The sequence below is a fragment of the Prionailurus viverrinus genome, chromosome B2 (assembly GCF_022837055.1).
Source record: "Prionailurus viverrinus isolate Anna chromosome B2, UM_Priviv_1.0, whole genome shotgun sequence".
Taxonomy (NCBI): Eukaryota; Metazoa; Chordata; class Mammalia; order Carnivora; family Felidae; genus Prionailurus; species Prionailurus viverrinus.
This window is the reverse complement of record NC_062565.1, coordinates 42,291,298-42,305,037: the sequence shown is the minus strand read 5'-3', so window position 1 is coordinate 42,305,037 and position 13,740 is coordinate 42,291,298. Positions and strand designations below refer to the sequence as shown.

At 57.1% G+C, this 13,740-nt stretch overlaps 1 protein-coding gene across 2 annotated transcripts; it reads left to right on the top strand.

The window, feature by feature from the left end:
- The first annotated feature begins 446 nt into the window (after positions 1 to 446).
- Positions 447 to 13,359, top strand: AARS2 (alanyl-tRNA synthetase 2, mitochondrial). Of its 2 annotated transcripts, XM_047860280.1 has the most exons (22): positions 447 to 702; positions 2,203 to 2,394; positions 2,930 to 3,075; positions 3,301 to 3,468; positions 4,022 to 4,166; positions 6,192 to 6,337; positions 6,523 to 6,631; positions 6,972 to 7,010; positions 7,115 to 7,226; positions 7,724 to 7,857; positions 8,291 to 8,435; positions 8,737 to 8,909; positions 9,071 to 9,184; positions 9,274 to 9,414; positions 10,026 to 10,163; positions 10,242 to 10,351; positions 10,505 to 10,613; positions 10,910 to 11,032; positions 11,253 to 11,363; positions 11,938 to 12,021; positions 12,135 to 12,245; positions 12,615 to 13,359. In XM_047860280.1, exons 1-22 carry the CDS (start codon positions 460 to 462, stop codon positions 12,777 to 12,779), a joined length of 2,958 nt encoding a protein of 985 aa, XP_047716236.1. In that variant the 5' UTR covers positions 447 to 459; the 3' UTR covers positions 12,780 to 13,359. The 2 variants fall into 2 exon arrangements, with proteins under 2 accessions (XP_047716236.1, XP_047716237.1); XM_047860281.1 differs by lacking the exons at positions 11,938 to 12,021; positions 12,135 to 12,245.
- Positions 13,360 to 13,740: the final 381 nt, after the last annotated feature.

Here is a 13,740-nt window from a genome sequence, read left to right as displayed (position 1 = left end):
ACACACACACACACACACACACGTGTGTGCGCGCGCACACACACGACGTTGAATCCAAGCCTGTTCACTGCAACTCCAGTTGTAACCTTGCAAAATTAACTAATAAACATGACAATTACTACTATGATATAGATTTCTGGAGAGCACGGATTTGTATTAAAGGATTTTGTTGTGACTAATATACCTTAAGAGCCTAAAACAATGCCTGGCACTAGTAGCTTCTAAATGAATATTTGTGTAATGACGAACGAATTAAGGGCCTACTATGTGCCAGGCAGCTGTGCTAGCTAGGCCTACTGCTGACGTCCCCTTCCCAATCACTTCTACCCAAGCGGCAGAGGCTGCCTTGAGTCCTCCTACCGCCAGGGGCCGCTGTACAAAGAGCGCGGCTTCCTTTCCACGCCACCTTCTATCCCCGCGGTGCCCCTTGACCCCGTGAAGTTACTGCCCCGAGTTAAGATGGCGGCGTCGATGGCAGCTGCAGCTCGGCGACTGCGGCGGGCCTTTCGAAGGTCGCCTCTGTGGGGGGGCCTCAGCCGTCGGCCCTTCTCATCCGAGCCCCCTCCAGCCTCGGCCACGGCCGTTCGGGACGCCTTCCTGAGCTTCTTTCGGGACCGCCACGGCCACCGACTGGTGCCGTCCGCCTCCGTGCGGCCCCGCGGCGACCCCAGTTTGCTTTTCGTCAATGCGGGCATGAACCAGGTGGGGGCTGAGCCACCCTGAGCGGGGGCGGAGTTTGTGATTTTTTTCCGGGGAGAAAGGCGCTGCGGGATTGGGCAAAAGAAGCGAGGGGCGGAGCTCTTGGCTTTGGAGGAAAGGGCCGTTTGTTGTTAGGCTAAGTCGTGGGGGGCACAAGTTAGGCTAAGTCGTGGAGGGCCCGACCTCGGAGCTTGGGTTGGGATTTAGTTTTAGGTCCGAGAATGGAGAGTGTGGAGTTCTCTGGGGGCACACTGGTGGGGGCAGTCTGGCTTCATTTATTCATGCTGTAAATAAAGGTAACTAATTCGTTAAATAAACGTTTGTTGAGCACATTTTATGTGCTAGACTGTATTCTCTAAGCTTTTGACTTTGAGCACCACTTACCCTCTCTAGATTTGTCTTCACCTGTAAAATGAGCAGGGAGGGGGGAATCGGTTAACCGTAGAGACCTTTTTTTTTAAGTTTATTTTTATTTTGAGAGAGATAGAGCAAGTGGGGAGGGGCAGAGAGAGAGGGAGACAGAATCCCAAGCAGGCTTGGGGCGCCTGGGTGGCTCAGTCGGTTAAGTGGCCGACTTCGGCTCAGGTCATGATCTCGCAGCCCCTCGTCGGGCTCTGTGCTGACAGCTCAGAGCCTGGAGCCTGCTTCACATTCTGTGTCTCCTTCTCTCTCTGCCCCTTCCCTGCTCATGCTGTGTCTCTCTGTCTCAAAAATAAATAAACATTAAAAAAAAAAAAAGAAAAAAAAAAAAAAAGAATCCCAAGCAGGCTCCATGCTGTCAGCGCAGAGGCTGATGCAGGGCTTGAACTCACAAACCTTGAGATCATGACCTGAGCTAAAATCAAGAGTTAGATGGGGCGCCTGGGTGGCGCAGTCGGTTAAGCGTCCGACTTCAGCTCAGGTCACGATCTCGCGGTCCATGAGTTCGAGCCCCACGTCAGGCTCTGGGCTGATGGCTCAGAGCCTGGAGCCTGCCTCCGATTCTGTGTCTCCCTCTCTCTCTGCCCCTCCCCCGTTCATGCTCTGTCTCTCTCTGTCCCCAAAATAAATAAACATTGAAAAAAAAAATTAAAAAAAAAAAAGTTAGAAGCTTAGCCGACTGAGCCACCCAAGCACCCCAAACGTAGAGGCTATTAAATGCTGAGTTTGTGAGGCATGCCCAGTGCCCTGTGGTCTTGGTTTTATACTGAAGTTATTGGGTGTGGTTTAAAGAAGCTGACATGAAGGATGAAGCCATTCAGTGCCCTGTTTCCCGTCACCAACATAGTCCTCCTTCTTTTATGTTGCCTAATTTACTAGCAGAGTATCTCTGTTTCCTGATTTATTTACCTCTTGTCTGCTCCACACACATCAGAGATGGGTGCCTCCAGGCTTCCAGATTGCCCCTTAGCCAAGACCACACCGCACTCTCGGGGGCACAGTCAGCCTTCACTCTGAACACCCCACTCCCCACTTCTCCCGTCTACGGAGGGAGTGAGAACTGGGACCTTCGTGTGTTTCCAGTTCAAGCCAATCTTCCTGGGCACCGTGGATCCACGAAGCGAAATGGCAGGCTTCCGACGTGTGGCCAACAGCCAGAAATGTGTGAGGGCTGGAGGACGCCACAACGACCTGGAGGATGTGGGCCGAGACCTTTCCCATCACACCTTCTTTGAGATGCTTGGCAATTGGGCTTTTGGGGGTGAATATTTTAAGGTGAGTCTCCAGGAAGCCCTAGAGTTAGAAAAAAGGTCAGTGGTCAACCAAGGAGGGGCTCAAGAGGAGTCCTGTCTCCACTCCTAAGCCCTGCTTGGACAGGACTCATACTACACAGGAAGGCAAAGTGCTAGACGAACAAGTATGATGAGACTGTGTCTTACTTCCCTAATTGGATTGTAAGTGTGAGGGCCAGGACTGTGCCTCCTGCCTAATGGCTGGTTGGTAATTGTTGAATGAATAAATGGTCAGACAAATACTAAAATGCAGGAGTTAGAAATCATCCCAGGTTAGGGTGGAAAGACAACTTCATGGAGAGAGTGGGACTTGAAGGAAAGGATCTAAAGGAGGGGTGAAGTTTTCTGGACAGGAAAAAGACTCAAGCAGAAATGGTCATGGTTTGTTCGGGAAACAAGGAGGGCAGTGGAATTTTGTGTTAAGCTGAGGGCTGAACTCATGTGGCTTGATTGGTGCTCCAGCGGGGCCCTCTTCTCACCATTTTCCTCCTCCCACCCCATGTGGGTTTCCCCTGCAGGAGGAGGCTTGCCGCATGGCCTGGGAACTGCTGACTCAGGTCTACGGGATCCCTGAAGACAGGCTCTGGGTCTCCTACTTCGGTGGTGACCCCAAGGCAGGGCTGGACCCAGACCTAGAGAGCAGGGACATCTGGCTCAGCTTAGGGTAAGTCTGCCTCTGCCCCTTGTGTCCACTTCCAGAGGGCAGGAGGACTGGCAAATGGAGAGTACCAGCATCAGTCATCAGAGTCTTAGCATCTGCTCCCAGAACAGATTGGGGTCAGCCCTGTTTCTCCTCTTGCTGAGCTTGGTGGAGAGGCTCTCATGGCAGACAGGGTTCTGGCTTCCAGGTTTGTCTGTCTCCCTACCACCCGCCTGGCTTTCTTGTCAGGGTGTGTGCCAGTCATGTGCTTTCCTTTGGACCACAAGAGAACTTCTGGGAAATGGGGAACACCGGCCCCTGTGGGCCCTGCACGGAGATCCACTATGACCTGGCTGGGAGAGGGGGAGCCCCCCAGCTGGTGGAGCTGTGGAATCTGGTCTTCATTCAACACAACAGGTAATGGGGTGCTGAAGCAGAAGGAAAATCCCTGGCCAGAAGTGGGCAAGGTGGCATTCAGGAGACTTTGATCCATTTCTTATAAAAAAAAAAAAAAAACCCACCTAAATGGTGTTTACTGTGTGCCAGGTACATTTCTAAACACTTTTCAGGTAATAACTGATATAACCCTAGTCTTTGCTCGTGACACTTTCAACTAGTCACTGCTGTCCGCCGGCTTCTGTTCTCTCATCACTGGATGGCACGGAGCCTGGTGGTCTCTAAGATTTTCTCCCAGCCTTGACATGTCTCTTTCTCGGGGCAAAGAATTCTGTCCCAGAAAGGGGATGTGTGGGTCCAGGCAAGGGCCCAAGCAGGGGTGAGGGTGGAGATCACCCTTTATGAGAAAGTACAGGACCCAAGGCCATCACTGTCTGCCTTTGTGGGAGGGATGGATACTGCCTTCTGGTTCCTCCCACTGTCAGCCCCTCCTCGTTCCTCCGCTGCACTTGGGCATCTGCCTCACCCCAGTAATCCCATGTGGGGCCTCACCTTGCACACCTTCCCTGGCCAGAGAGGCAGATGGAAGCCTGCAGCCCCTGCCCCAGCGGCACGTGGACACGGGAATGGGCCTGGAAAGGCTGGTGGCCGTGCTGCAAGGCACGCGCTCCACTTACGACACTGATCTCTTCTCCCCGCTGCTTGACGCCATTCAGCAGGTGAGCCGGCCCCTTCCCTTCCAGAAGCTGGCGCTTTGTTGAGAACTCCGAGTATTCCTGTATGTGGAAACCTTGCCCAGCCAAGGATAGCAGGGTCAAACATGAGGCTGGGATTTGTATTTATTACCTGATACTGCTCCCAAATCCTTCCTTCCTTCGCATCTTCAAAAAATAGGTGTTTAGTGCCTACTTTGTGTGTAGTCCCTTGTGCTTAGTAGAAGAGATTACATTGTAGCCTAAGAGATAAATAAGTAAGTGTATTAAAGAACAAGACGGCAGATTTGAACCAGATTGCAGATTGTGACCCGGTAGTAACCATGGATGATAGTAACTGTGGTGGGGGTAGGGGGGGCGGTGGAGAGGAATCTGCAATGAAGTGTTTGGGGAAGGCTCACCAAGGAGGTGATCTCTGAGCTGGGACCTGAAAGAGGAGGAGCCAGCCAAAGAAGCTCATTCCAGGCCGAGGGGATGGCAGGTACCAAGGCCCTGAGGCAGGAAAGGAACACAAAGGTGGCCTAGAGCTAGCCAGAGTAGAATCACCTGGGATGTAGCTGGAGGATGTGTGACTGCGCTTTTGTTGTGTAACAAAGCGCCTAATACTTTGTAGTTTAAAATAACAACCATTCATTTAGCATATGAGTCTGTGAGCTAGCAATGGTGGCTGGGCTCTGTTGGGTCAACCTTTTGGTCTTCTGTGAGTTCGTTCATAACACCTATAGATAGCTGCTAGGCAGCTGTAGTTCGAGGACGGACTGGCTGGCTGGCTGTTTGGGGCAACGGGGGTGACCAGGCTGTGTGTCTGTCAAGCAGCAGGCTAGCTTAGGGTTGTTCCCATCCCAAGGCAGCAAGGTTCCAAGAAGGAGAACAGAAGCACACCAGGTCTCTTGAGGCTTAGGCTCAGGACAGTGTCCTTTCCACCTCATTCTGTTGGCCAAAGCAAGTCGCAAGGCTAGCCTAGGTTCAAGGGATAGAGAAATAGATTCTATCCTTGGATGGGAAGCAGCTGTGGTCTCGTTGTAAAGTGGCAAGCACACTGAAGAGGGAAGGATTGTGGCCATTTTTGCAAACAGTCTACCATAGAAAGGAAGGCAGAAGTCCAACCTTCTGGGCCCTTGAAGTCCAAAGTGGGGCTCTTATTACGCTAAGTGTAGTGAAAAGCGTTCTGCGTGGGGGAGGGGCATGATCTGACTGACACTTTTAAAGGCCCCTCTTGTTGCCGCGTGAAGGATGAGCTGGAGGGAGACCTAGGAGAAGCTAAGAAGCCAATTGGGAGGCTGTTTCGTAGTAAAGGGAGGAGACAGGAGGGCATGGTTGAGGCTGGTAGCTGTGGAAGTGGAGAAAAGTAATTGATTTGAAAGATCTCACAAAGGCAGGACAGGAGCAAAAGTCCCCAGTGACAGACTGGATGAGGAAGGGAAATAAAAATCAAGGCTCGCTCTCTAGTTTTTGACTTGAGCAGTGTGGTGAATGGCAGGACTGTTAATCGAGAGGAGGAAGCTCAGGGAAGAGACAGGTTTAGAGCTGGATGAATCAGCCATCTGCTTTGGAGCACTTACACATAGGCACAGCTCACACCTCCCTCCCTGCCCCCCGTAAAGGCTGGAGAAGTGGGTGTGGGCAGTGGAGTCAGGCCGGTGCAAATCTCAGATCTGCTCCTGATGCGTTGTGTGGCCTCGTGCCACTTAGCTCCTCAGAGCCTCAGTTTCCTCTTTAAAGCGAGACTAGTAATACCTCCCAGAGCAGGATGTTTTGGATATTAGGCAACGCTTCGTTCGAGCACCCTCCCCGTTCTGATGGTAGAAATTCAGTAAATGATCACAGCTGTGATTGTTGTGAGTGCTGAATGTGGCCCTGGGAGGGCAGGGACTGACTCCCTTTTATGTTTGAACCTTCTCCAACCAGGTCATTCCAGATGTGATCAGCTTTAGGGGTGAGGGCAGATGCTCTAGAGATGATGAAGGGCACCCCACCTGGACCACATCAGGCAGGACCAGCAGCCATGTCTCCTTGTCTCTCGCTCTCCAGGGTTGCGGGGTGCCCCCTTACTTGGGTCGGGTAGGAGCAGCAGACGAGGGGCGCACAGACATGGCATACCGCGTTGTGGCTGATCACATCCGCACACTCAGCGTCTGCATCGCCGACGGTGTCTGCCCCGGAATGTCGGGTGCCCCGTGAGTCTGGCAGGGGCTACACAGAGAGGCAGGGGGTGTTGCAGGGGAGAGGTGGGTCAGGAGGAGTGAGGGAAGGGAGAGGGCTCTGAGATGAGAGCACCCACTCTGAACCTCGTCCTCCCCACTCTCCATACTGCTGACCAAGGGTTGCAGGCGGTTCTTATCTGGCTTCTGAACCCCTCTAGGTTGGTGCTTCGTCGGATCCTTCGTCGAGCTGTGCGGTTCTCTACAGAGGTGTTGCGGGCACCACCTGGCTTCCTAGGCAGCCTGGTGCCTGTAGTGGTGGAGACCCTGGTGAGGGCAGAACTTATTCTTCTGGGCTTCCCCAGGTGCTCAGGAAGCTTGCCACTGAGCCTAGATGGTGCCCTCAGCCTAGGCTCCCCACCCTAAATGGCCAGCCCCAGGTCTTGTCAGGCTGAGAAAGCCAAGACTGAATCCAAAAAGCAGGGAGCCCTCAGGAGGCCTCCCTGCCCTGGCTTCTGAGCCTCTGAGTTTGGGACCCCCTTCTGTCCATATTCCCTGTTTGAGTCTGCCATCCATCAGCCGGAGCTGAGCTTCCAAGGCAGGTGTCCTCAGGGAGGTCCAGGGTGGGGAGGTTGCCTTTCACACCTTCTTGGTCCTCTGCCTCCCCCAGGGAGATGCTTATCCAGAACTGCGGAAGCACTCAGCCCAGGTACTGGCTTTGGATGGGGAGGGAGGGGCCGAAAAGAGAGGGGTGGAGAGCGGCTCTCCCTTCCAGGAGGCCCAGCTCCAGTCCCGCCCTGCCCCCCTGTTCAGATAGTCAACCTGGTGTCAGAGGATGAGGCAGCCTTCCTGGCCTCCCTGCAGCGGGGTCGGCACATCATCGATCAGACCCTGAGGCGCCTGGGGCCTTCTGATTTGTTCCCTGGTGAGTGAGCGGCCTGGCCAAGGTATGAGGGGCTCACTCAGGTGAACCAAGGCAGGAAGAGGACAGAGCTCTGAGGCAGGCGTGTGCCTAGCATGCAGACCCTCCTCCCCATGTCCCTCTCCCTGCACTGTCTCCAACACCCACATCTCTCTGTGGCGGGACACCACCCTCCTTCTCCCCACTTCCCCTCTGTCCAGCTGGCCCTGCCACCAGTCTCTGCTTCCCAAGGCCGGCTTCATCCCGAGAATGAGCTTCCCTTCTCCTCTGAGATGACAGATGACAAGGAAGTCTCCTGGCCTACCCTCAGCTCTGGCCTTTGAGCCTAAAGCCTGATCCCTCTCCTGGACCTACCGGGTGTAGGGAGTGGACACTTGTGCTTGGTACCTGGTGGCTGCTGCGTGGTTGGAAAAGCCCTGGCCCTTATTTCTCCCTCACTTCTTCCCCTTCAGTCTATCCTGCCCTCCCCTCTGAACACCCTTTGTCTTCCTTCTTCAAAGCTGAAGTGGCCTGGTCCTTATCGCTGTCTGGGAACCTGGGGCTCCCCCTGGACCTGGTAGAGCTGATGCTGGAGGAGAAGGGGGTGCGGCTGGACTCTGCTGGGCTGGCGCGGCTGGCCCAGGAGGCGGCCCAGGTACACGCTGGGGCACCCCTGCGCAGGCTTCTGTTGGGACAGTCCCTTCCCCAGCCCTGAGTTCCTGGGGGAGGAGCTGCAGCTATTGAGGGAAACAGGAGACAGGGTCTGTCCCCTCACCTCAGGCCCCACCCACAGCCTGTAGAGGAGAACTCTAATACAGTGGACTGAACAGAACCAGGAATGGGGAGAGGCCAGCACAGCATCCTAGAGAGGGGAGCGGTGGGTGAAGGGGGCCTCATCCTGAGACCCTGCATGATGGGTGGTTCACCAGCCAGCCCAGGGTCTCTAGCAGCCAGCCAAGCCCCGAGGGCTTATTCCAGAGGGGCTGCAGAGTCCACACAGCTGTGTGGCAGGGGCAGGGCTCTGTGGAGGCTCAGGTCCCACTGCACTGTCCCTGTACCCCTTCCCTATGCATGCGCCCATCCTGCAGCACCAGTCCCGGCAGGCCGAGCCAGCTCAGGAGCGGGGACTGCAGCTGAATGTCCACGCACTGGGGGAGCTGCAGCGCCGAGGGGTGCCCCCAACTGACGACAGTCCCAAGTACAACTACTCTCTTCGACCCAGCGGGGGTTATGGTGAGAGGCTGGACTGAGGCTGGTGGCCACAAGCGTCCCTGGCGGTTTCTCGGAGGGACAGAGGGACATCTGTGAGGGTTGCTACCAGCCCTATACATTTCATGGCGGGCAGGGGTGGGGGGGGTGGGGGGGTGGGGGGGTGGGGAGGGTGGCGAGGGGGTTATAGCCACCAGGGGTCGCTGTGGCCCCTGAAAGTGCCCCTCCACCAGCTACATGCCCATTGGCTTCAAGTAAGGTACAGACCAACGGCCCAGGGCCCACACCCCTGCCCAGCACTGATAACCATTCTTCTTCCTGGCAGAGTTTGGCACCTGCGAGGCGCGGGTGCTCCAGCTGTATACAGAGGACGGGACAGCTGTGGCCTCTGTGGGGAAAGGCCAGCGTTGTGGCCTTCTCTTGGACAAAACCAACTTCTACGCTGAACAGGGGGGTCAGGCTTCAGACCGAGGCTATCTGGTGCGGGTGGGGCAGGAGGTGAGCCCCCATACACGCGCGCGCACACACACACACACACACACACACACACACACACAAGTTAATTTCTGCAGAAGGCAGACCCGACCTGGGAAGGGAGCCAAGGGGAGGGAAAAGCTACAACCAGTTGCTCCAGTGCCTTGGCCCCTGCCCTTCCCCAGGATGTACTGTTCCCAGTGCCCCGGGCCCAGGTCTGTGGAGGCTTCATCCTGCACGAGGCTGTGGCCCCTGAGGCCCTGGAGGTTGGGGACCAGGTGCAGCTACATGTAGATGAGGTAAGGCCCCAAGCCCTGATATTTAGAATATCCTGCAGCCTCTCGACTCTCCCTACCCCCCAGGATTCTGGGTGACAAAAGTGTTTCAGTCCTGGCGTCTAGGCTGCATGGAGAAGCACACGGCCACCCACCTGTTGAACTGGGCACTCCGGCAGATCCTGGGCCCCGGCACGGAGCAGCGAGGTTCCCATCTCAACCCCGAGCGGCTGCGCTTCGATGTGGCCACCCAGGTGAGGAAGACAGAAAGGCTTAAAAAGAGGTAGTTTGGTGGCTTGGGGGGTGAGGGGGGTGGTGGGAGGAGGAGTTTGGCCAGTCCAAGGAGCTAGGCTCCCTGTCGCTCAGTCACTGTGAGGCCATGAGGGACATCTTCATCTCGGCATCCTGCACCAGCGAGGGGTCAGGTTAGATAGCCTCTGAAGCCTCCGGCCACCCGGCTTCCTTGTTCCCGCTGTCACCCAAGACATTCTTGCTCAAGCAGAGCTGCCCTCCGTTCTCTGTCACCCTTCCTTCCTCGCACATCTAGCTCTGTCCTTGCACCTGCGTCTACCCCATCCTGTGTTTCTCTTCCGTTAGGCTGGCCCTTGTGGTGAGCTCCCTCGGTACAGAACAGCATTTTCTGTTACATCAATTTTTAGTGCCTGATGAGAGGCCTGCAATTTCCAACAGCTTTCTAAGGAAAAGAACTGTCTACTCCACAAAGGTTGATGGAGCGCCTGCTCGGTGCTAGCCACTGTTTGAGAACCTGAGGAGAGTCAGTGAACACGGACTGCTTCTTACTGCCTTGGTTACAGGCACGCAGCTGACTGCCTGTCGGTCTGTCCATTTCCCCCTACCCCACCAGGCTCCACTGACCCCAGAGCAGCTCCGGGCAGTGGAGGGCACGGTGCAGGAGGCGGTGGGGCAGGATGAGGCCGTGTACATGGAGGAGGTGGCCCTGGCACGCACCGCCGACGTCCCTGGCCTGCGCTCCCTGGATGAGGTGAGTTGGGGAGGCCCCTTGGTGAGACTGCCTGCCCCTCACGAGCTGGTGAACAGACTGATCCCCTCTCCTCCTCAGGTATACCCAGACCCTGTGCAGGTGGTGTCAGTGGGGGTGCCCGTGGCCGAGGCGCTGGACCTCTCCTCCCAGGCTGCGCTGCAGACCTCTGTGGAGCTGTGCTGTGGGACGTGAGTCACTCCTTTCGGCCTGCCCCAGCCCGGGGCCTAAGATCCTCACCCTTCTTTGGTCTTTGGAGCCACCAGCCCCCGGGTTGGAGTTTAGGTTGCTCCTTTCCGTCCCACCATGCCCCTTGACTTCCTTCTCCCTCCCTCTGCCTACAGGCACCTGCTGCGCACAGGGGCTATAGGGGACCTGGTCATCGTTGGGGAGCGCCAGCTCTCCAGGGGCACCACCCGCCTGCTAGCCGTCACCGGGGAGCAGGCCCAGCAGGTTGGCACGCCGGCAGGGTCCAGGAGGCCACCGGATTTGGACGGGGGCGGGGGGGGGGATGGAGGGAGCACACACAGCCGAAACTCTCAGGCCGGGGGATGCCCAGCATAGAACCAGTGTTTGTACGTGTGCGCTGCCAACAGCTGGCATCTGTTGTGATTATTTGGTGCCTTGACTGGGCCTGATTGTTCAGTATTTCTGTCTTGGCCCTGACTAGCAGTGGGTTGAGAGCCCCCCTGTCCTGGGGAGGTGACAGCAAGCCGAGCAGCCCTGAGCATCCCGTTCCCTCCTGGCAGGCCCGAGAGGTGGGCCAGTCTCTGGCCCAGGAGGTAGGAGCCGCGGCAGAACGGCTGAGTCGGGGCAGCCAGGATGTGGTGGAGGCTCAGCGACTATCCAAGGACATGGGACGACTCACTGATGTGAGGGTCACTGCTGCCGCGGAGCTGTTCCCCACTCTCTCCTGGCCCTCTTCCCCATGCCTCGGTCTCTCCCCCAATTCTTCTGGGACTCCTGCTGGCCTAGATATTTGTTGTTTGTCTGCAGGGTGGGATGTGGCGGGTGTGATCTCTTCCCTTGCTCGGCTGGCTCCTGGCTCCGAGACTGGGAGGGGCGCTGCTGATGTACTGTTTGTGGCCTTAGGCTGTGGACACTGCGGTGATGCCCCAGTGGCAGCGGCGGGAGCTTCAGGCCACACTGAAGGTGCTGCAGCGACGTGCCAACACTGCCATCCGGAAGCTAGAAATGGGGCAGGTGAGAGGAGGTTCGGCTGTACCCACGGGGGCAGGTACCCAGCACAGTTGGCGAGGGGCAGAGGCACTCCAGCATGCACACGGAGAAGCTTCGCGACCTGGCATGGGGCCTGACGCAGGGGATGGGGTGCAGCTCCTGTCTCTCCTGCCAGCTGGGTGCCATCACCAGGCCATTTCCCCCACTTCTTTCTCTGCCAAACCGTGTCTGTCCTTCAACTCCCAAGTCTGGCTCAGACTCGCCCTCTAGGAAGCTGACTGACTTGATTACGCCTTTCAGCCCCCAGTGCCACTTGACCGTGGATCTGCCTTCCTCCCGCCCCCTTTCGTCCATCTGTGCTCCAGCCTTAGTCCTTCACCTTCAGTGGCCTATTTGTAGGGGCCTGGAGCTGTGGTGAAAGGGACGAGGTGAGGGACGAGAGGAAGGACACAGGCCATTTGAGGCAGAGCCCCTGGTACCTCTCCTCCAAGCCAAAGACCTTTGCTGGCGGAGGGGATTTCTGGACGGGGGCTCGGTTCGGAAGTGGGGCCCGGCTGCCTTCCACCCTGATCCCCGTGCCGTCCTTCCTGCCCCGCAGGCTGCACAGAAAACCCAGGAGCTGCTGCGGCGGCATTCAGAGGGGCCCCTGATTGTGGACACAGTCTCCACTGAGTCCCTCTCCGTGAGTGTGGGGGCTGGGGGTGGCCCCAGGGTCTGGGGAGGGGAAAGTCCTGGCTGGGAGGTAGCTGGGAGTCCAGAGAGCTGTGGGCTCACTGTCTGCCCTTCCCTGCCCAGGTGCTGGTGAAGGTGGTACGGCAGCTGTGTGAGCGGGCGCCTCGCACGTCTGTGCTACTGCTCAGCCCCCAGCCGCTGGGGCACGTGCTGTGTGCCTGTCAGGTGGCCCAGGTGAGAGAAGGAGGAGAGCAGCCCCACCCACCCATCCTGGTCCAGCTCTCCAGTTGCACACCTTTGATTCCTCCAAGGCTGGCTAGAGGTGATCTAGGAGGACACCCCAGGACGGGGACAGGGCCGTCTCCTCCCTAACCACAGCCGCCCACCAGAGAAGGCACCGTGGGGGTCCCTAACTATGACCATCCAGGGCACACATCCCTTGCAAACAAGTAGCGGACATTCAGTAACCTCCACACACTTTCCCAGCCCGTGCTCTCCTGTCTCCTGACTAATCACTGTGATGCCACTCTCAAGGGATAGATGGAGTGAGCGCTGGTGGGGAGGGCTGCTCTGCATCACTGCCCCTTCTCTCTTGGTTCCCAGGGTACCACACCAGCCTTCACAGCAGAGGCCTGGGCACTGGCGGTATGCAGCCACATGGGGGGCAAGGCCTGGGGCTCTCAAGTGGTGGCTCAGGGCACCGGAACGACGGCTGACCTGGAAGCTGCCCTCAGGACAGCCCGAGCCTACGCCCTCAACCAGCTCTGAGCCGGGCTCGCCAGGGACTCACATAGACTGGACAGACTGCCGACGGGCCAGTGCCAGGAACCCTTGAAGGAGCCAGCAGAACCTCCCCGGAGGCTGAAGCAAAGGACTAAAGACTGGAGGCCAAGCAGCTGAGCCCTAGGGGGCTGCCTTGGGCCAGGCCCCGTGAGGACACGAGGAGTTGGGGTTCTGGAAGGCAGAAGTGGGCCCAGAGACACACCCCCACTGGATAAATGTGAAGCCATGGACTGTCTTGGCTGTGAGTGCTCATCAAGTATTTCACTGCAGCCAGGAAGTTCCAGAAGTTCTTCTGCTTAAAAAAGAACAGCTTTCCCCTCCCAGCAACCTGGTAAGGGTGCTCTATCACCCGGCTGATCCCTCACACTGGATCGAACAGTCACCCATCATCCAGATCAGAACCATCCTCCTCACCACGGGTGTTTAACAGGTTTTCCGTGCCAGCCTGGGCACCCACAAAGGCCTCGCTGGCCACCAAGATCCAGAACTGTCTTATGAAAGTCATTACAGCAGGGCACACCCTCTCTGGTGTCACTTGTGTCATTAACAGTGACTTCACATTTTAGCGAAGGCCCTGGTGATTTGTTGAGAAAATGCGCAGCAGGCCCTGGTCGGTTGCTGAGAATGTGGTGAGAGCCAAAGGGACAACTTCCTGCACTTGCGGAGCTTCCGTCTAGTAGCGAGATACGCGATAAAGAGAAGGAAGAGGATGTAAGGCGGTGATGAGGTCTGCAGAGAAAGCGGGACAGGGATCAGGAGGGTGGGGGTGACTGCTGTTGCCCCCGGAGGTGGCATCTGAGGGGAGGGTATGAGCCACGAGGGTCTCTGAGGGAAGAGCGCTCCAGGCTGAGGACTTCAGCCAGCTCAGGGGCCCTGAGGGGGAGCTGAGCAGGCACCGTGAGCTGGGAGAGTGGCAGGTGATGGGGTCTGTAGAGAGCAGGGGCCA